Source organism: Nestor notabilis, unplaced genomic scaffold (genome assembly GCF_000696875.1).
Source record: "Nestor notabilis isolate BGI_N333 unplaced genomic scaffold, ASM69687v1 scaffold5723, whole genome shotgun sequence".
Lineage (NCBI taxonomy): Eukaryota > Metazoa > Chordata > Aves > Psittaciformes > Psittacidae > Nestor > Nestor notabilis.
Window position 1 is genome coordinate 7,861 of NW_009923230.1, and position 6,289 is coordinate 14,149.

A 6,289-nucleotide genomic window follows, 5' to 3' on the forward strand; every position below is an offset into this window, starting at 1 on the left:
TTGTGCAAGTCACTTGAAAGAGCATTTGAAGAAAGACAGAACAATTCAGAAAAGAGGCAGAACAATTCAGAAAAGATCTCCTGCCCTTATTCTTCCTTTAGCTGTCAAAATACTTCCTTACTGATTCCTGTTTTAAAGCAAGTCAATTTGTTGCAGGTTAATATTATTTACTCCTAAAAAAAAGAAAGCAAAACTAAAAAACTCCAGAGCTTCTCTACTGAAAGTCAAATGGCACTTAGCAGAACTGAATCTGACTGGCTGTGAAACTGTTGTGACATATACTGAAGAAAAAGGAAAAATAACAAAAAAAATAAGTCTGTTATAGCCAGGTACTGAAGTTCTGGACTGACATTTCATGGGCCATCTATGACCTCATCTGCTCAGCATGGTCCTTGGGCTGTACTTCAGCATTCAAGAGATGCCTGCTTTGGAAGGATGAACGGACGGTTCGGTTCATTAATGGCTGAAGAGGGCGAAAGTTGTCTACCATTCTCTTTTCTTCTTCACCATCTGAAGTAAAGAGCAGCATCCGAAATGCCTCCAGCTGAGAATGAGAAATGTCCAGTTTTGTGACTTTACTAACTGGGGAATTATTGGAGTTCATGACAAAACACGATCATTCATGCTTGGGTAACAAAATCAAAGGTATTATTACATTTGCGTTCTGAGAAATTTTAGCACAGACCTCTGGCACTTCTTTGTCACCTGCAGTAAAGATTATACCATCAGCCATACCAGTGCAGAAGATGAACTGTCAGTCATCTGCCATCTTTAGGCAAACTAAATCTCAAATGTGGCACATCCGAGATGGAACTGACTTCCAGAGATGGAACATACGCTGTCTTTAAATAAACCTCTCCAGCCTTCTTGATTTACACCTTTCCTGGAGTTCTGTTAGCTTATACTGACGTGCATATGCTGGCACCCAGAAAAGCTGGAAGCTCAACAAGCAACAATCTACATAGCTGTTATTCTCAGTGGTCTCTAACTGGGGATTAAAATGATGTATGCAGCAGGTCAGGTTTTAATGCTCACAAGGGCATTACAATGTTAAGTGAACTATAAGCCTTTCTATGCCATAAAAGAATGAGGGTGAAAAAGGATCATGAAACAAAAAAAAAAGAAAGGAAAAAAAGTTTCAATTGCAAATAAGAATGCTCCATTATGCATTCAGTTCTCTGCTCTGTTAACAGTCCTCAGTTTGTCCCATTGTGTTCCTTTATGTAAACTAAAATATTAAGATCACATACATGCCTATTCTTCAGAGTTTTGTTTGGAACATGACTTTCCAGATCACTAACTCCATACAAAATTGTACCAAAAAAAACCCCAATAAATCCATATTTTGCCTCATGTCATTGGACTCACAACTACTAATCAAAGCCTCAAAAAATAGAGACAATGCACCGACAATTCTCAGTGCCTCTTAAACCATGAAATAATGGTAGATTTTTGGGTTGTTCATTTTCATTTGCTTTGCAACAATCTCAAAGACTTATTCTATGCTGTAATGCCCCTTAAGTACTTCATGACTTTGAATAGATGAAAAAAATCCTGAAAACGTCCAACAAAAACCACAATTGTGGTACAATTCCAACGCGTCCTCCTTCTGACCATTTTCTATGTGTCCCTGCTTCTACTTCATACCAAGGAATACCATCATATTGAAGCATGAAGTACTAAAATTAAAAGCAATAGAGGGCCTATTGTGATAAGTTAGGGTTAGTCTCAGGACAGGCTATTGAACACAAACTTCTGACTTGAAATAACTTCTGTAATACAAACAATTGCTGAAAACTTTGTGTGTCCTTTTTAAAGGGGAATTTAAAAAGAAAAAGGAAAAAAAAAAAAAAAGAGGAATTCAAGGATGGTATAGCCAAATATATTGAAAATATGTCCACAAAGGCACAGGAGAAAACCCAGTGGGAACTCTGGCCATCAGAATGGCATGTGAGCCACCCACCATCACCTCTGTATCTTCAGACATCACACAAGAGAAGAACAGAAGATTAGCCCTTGCAGTCTCTGCAAGATTGCTGTGCAAATGCAAAACATGGCTATCAAGAACATGCACAGAAGGTCAGACTTTGGAATTTCACAAAACATGCCCTTTCTTCTCCCTCCCTACCACAAAAAGAGCTGCAACCTGGTAAGGAGAGCAAACAGTGCTCCAACAAATAACCTTAGAAGTTTTTAAGGGGCAGCTTCCAGCATAAGTCAGTTCATCACTAATCAAGATAAAATCCTATTGGAGAGCTGGAGAAGCATCTTCAACTGCTTACTAGAGAGGTCTTAAGGCTTTCAATATCAGCTGTTGTTAATGTCAGGATTCCTCCCCAAATACCGTGTATGAAGCAGACACCAATCTCTGTATTCACAGAGAATTACTGGTACTGGTAAGCAACTGCTTCTGTGCATCTTCCCCTCCACAGCAGGGAGGCAAACAGGTATATGGTATGATTTGAAATGTAGGCATGAAGATTTACCTGATTCTCATCAACCTCTATGGGCTGCTTCTTAATAATCCATGTGACTGATTCAGTAAGTGGGGGAGTAGTCAAAGAGCCTGCGTAGGTCCAATAATCAGGGCATGAAGGAATCAAACAGGAGGGATCAAAGACATCAAACTCAATAACAGTGTCCTAATTCAATAAAAGAAAGAAAGTTTTAAAAATCATATTTTGAGGGGAAAAAATATTAAAAAAGATCAAACAACAATATTAAATACTGTATGTGTTATGTATGCATATGCAAAATTAGGTATTGTGAATATTAATAATGATCTACCTAACATAGTAATGTAAAACCTCATAAACTTGTACAAAATCAGTAAGCTGGGTTTGCAGCATTTGAGGCAACTACTGAATAGACAAAATTTAAATACTTCTGTTGTCCCCACAAGCCATTAGGAATTCAGGGCAAAAGAACAAGGAGTGCGACGGAGCAACTGGCTGTGTCTTTGTGGGAGCCAGAAACAAACAAGAAAAAGAATAAAAGAATAAATGATGGAATAAGTTCAGGTCACTCTGCCAGATACACTTAATAGACTGCAAACAATAGTGCTTTTACTTTTCACCACATGATTTTAAGCAGCTAGAGAACGACTAAGGTTTTATTTAAATCATATGAAGTATTCATGTCTCCACATTCATCTCCACAAATGAGACACCACACAGTAGGAGCTTCAGAGCCCATGATTTCTTACTTAAACATTTTACTCCTGAGGTATTTCCAGGAGATACATGCAATGCAGGAAAGGAAGATCCTGGGTTTGCTTAGACAGGCTTTACCAGTTCCCCACTGAGAATGAAAAATACTACAGTACAGGATTTTTCAACAATAGGGCACTGGACAAGAGATTTTAGATGGGACCTTTCACCCTGCATGTGAGAGAAGAAGATGCGAGGACATAAGAATAGGTATTATCCGACCTTCCTTCTCCTAAACTGGGTAATGTTCCTCATTGTTTGGTGCTTAAGTCGGTAATAACAAGACAACAAAGGTTTTCATACGTTTTAAACCAAGTGCTGATGAGTTGCTGGGTGACCCTTTGAAATGAGATCCCTTCTGGAGCAGGCCCACATGCAGCTTGAAGAGCCTAATATTTGATACTATATTTTTATTTTAAAGACCGTGGCTTTAGTTTCTTTCAAATTCGTATGCTGTAAAATATTATATTCTCAAAATGGATGTATATTCACAGGCTTTTATAGGTCTAGGCACAGAACTGACTTGTTTGGCATTTATCTGGCAGAATTTTACTGCACTGACATAAATATTTGGTCTATTTGGATTTTTAAAAATCCTTCCTGCGATAAATAATGGCACAGCGACTTCAACTGGATGCTCTTACAAGCCAGCAAAATTCTTGGTATTTTTCGTGTATGCTTTCAAAATGAACGGGCTCCTGGAGGACCACGAGCTGCTACTAAGCACTAGCAGAGAAGCAGCACTCCCTCTCCTGGCAGAAATCAGAATTCAGATGTGAAGAAAGAGTGCCATTCCCCTTGCAGAAAACTTACAGCATCTAAAATAAGTAAGCAATAATCTCCTCAAACGCCAGACAAAAATCAGAAAGTCTTAATTTCACAAGAAATAAACTACCACTTTACACAGCACAGCAAATTCTTTCCAGTTAAATGACATATGAAAACTAATGCAATGGCACCTGCTTTCATGGAAGCGGAAGGGCAGGCATCAGAGAAGTGTCAGTGAGGGCCAGCATTAAACATGTGCCTGCCATTCCAAGGGGACACAATATGAAGAGCTTCATTTCTTAACACAAGAGTTTGGAAAGCTTAAAGTGTATAATTCCTCCTTAAATATTAGCTTTCCCCCCACCTAGAGTACAGTCAACAATTTATCCAACGTGTCAATCAGGCCCCCTACTGACATTTAAGGAAGAAAGCCTTTACTACTGTTTTGCCCTTCTCAAAGTATTCTTTACGCTGAATGACTGCATTAGCTATGCCCAGTGATAACTGGTGGGACACTTAAAAATACTTACTTTGTGTTTAACTGCTGGCAAGGCATCAACCAGTGTCTGCAGCCCTTCATGATGTGCTCCTAGCTGCAGAAGACACGTAGGAGTTAAGAGAATCATTAGGTTGACATTTTACATATCTACCTTAATCAGTATTTTTTGCAAACAACAACAGTCTAGAGGCATTTTCTCCTATATTTGTTTTAACAAAATAAAAAGGCATCACTACAGCTTATTATACGATGTGAAATTACCTTTAAAAACACTCCAATAACAGCCAAGCCGTTACCTTCCATTACAGCTTCTTCAAATGTTGGGTACACAACGGCATTCCAGTGTACTAAATGCAACTGAAATATAAATGAATGAGAAATCAACATGTGCACAGATCACAGCAATGATATCAAGAAACTCAACTCTTGATCTTTGCTATGTTTGGTCCTTTGCAATTTCAGACACTTCAGTGAGCTACCTCAGAACTCACACAGCACAAACACAAGGACCAAAGTGTTACTGGGAAAGAATGGTACTTTTTTATTTTTTTCCCCCTTTTATAAATAATAGCCAAAGACCCATAAACCACATTTCACAAATATGAAAGGGATTTTGTCTGTGGGAGACTAATTACAAGAATGCTAGTTAAAAGCAAAAAAAAGGCTTAGTATACCTGGAACTGAAGGACTCTCTTAACAGGAGAAGTACAGAGCATGCTGTTCTGCTAAAGAACATTGTCCTGCACATAATAAGCTTCCTCTGCATTGCTTACAGTCCAATAAAAGCACTCCATTAAGGGGTTCTGTGTATTGAACAGATACACTGAACCAGCCCCAGAACTTGGGGGCTGTAACTTGCTGTTAACAAATAGCCACGCTAACAGGCATAATTCTGAACACATTCACAGAAGAGAAAAATCTTCTCAAAAATAACTGTTTTTCAAATTCTCCATCTTTGGCATGTAACTGTGGTTATATCTGTCATACTTTCCTCTCTGAGCAACTTAATCTATATTCTTCCCTATTGGCTCCATCCTTCTTACTGACTTTCTCTCTTTCTGCCTTAGTAGTTATTTACTCACAAAAGTTTTGCTTCTGTAATGATTGCCTAAGAGCTGAAAACAGAAAATAAAGTGATTGTGATAACTGCTATATTATCATAGAACTCTGCTGTACATTACTCTAGCACCTTAAGAAACACAAAAAATTGTTAACTGGAAATAACCTTTAACATTAGCTGGGGCTCTGGGGTCACACACACAAGACAGTTACTGTATACAGGGAAAGCAGGATCAGGCTTTTTGAGTTACAGGTATAGGTGTGAGAATTAAATAATTTTCATTTTTTCTTTAAATACATATTTTAAAAAGAGTATTCTTTTTTTCTTTGCTTTGTTTCTCTGGCAAGCATTTAGTAATAGTAGTGATTTTAAAGTGGTAAGTAGTGGAAGATTTGAGGCCCACTACAGACAGCAGCTGAGATGCAGTGCATGCACTGTACTCCCAAGAAAATGTGAACTCTCAGCTTACTGTATCCCAGAGGTAAAGCACCTACATTTTTTAAACTGAGATCTGAGCTTGCACGCTTACCTCAGTAATTGCTGCCCACCTGATCTGCACCACATTAGCTGGGACCTGGGAGTTCATTAAGACCCAACTGCACCCTCGGTCTGCTTTTGTGTTTCATCCTTTTCCCCTTTAAAAGGGGGAAGGACAAGCAGAGTTGTGCCACTCTATCAGGACAGAGCTGGAATATCAATGATAAGTCACTGCCTGCCATTGGCTTTTTTTTTAGCCAACCCAGGGGGCACCAG

General features: G+C 38.7%; 1 protein-coding gene across 1 annotated transcript in view; it reads right to left on the reverse strand.

Annotated features, from left to right (window-relative positions):
• Nucleotides 1-364: 364 nt before the first annotated feature.
• LOC104403789 (carbonic anhydrase 5B, mitochondrial-like) overlaps nt 365-6,289 on the reverse strand; it is an 11,574-nt gene continuing 5,649 nt past the window's right edge. The window contains exons 4-7 of the mRNA XM_010012036.1: nt 4,738-4,833; nt 4,508-4,570; nt 2,487-2,642; nt 365-544 (exon numbers count right to left, since the gene is read on the reverse strand). Of these exons, the coding sequence (XP_010010338.1) occupies nt 365-544; nt 2,487-2,642; nt 4,508-4,570; nt 4,738-4,833 (495 nt within the window). The remainder of the gene's footprint in view (nt 545-2,486; nt 2,643-4,507; nt 4,571-4,737; nt 4,834-6,289) is intronic.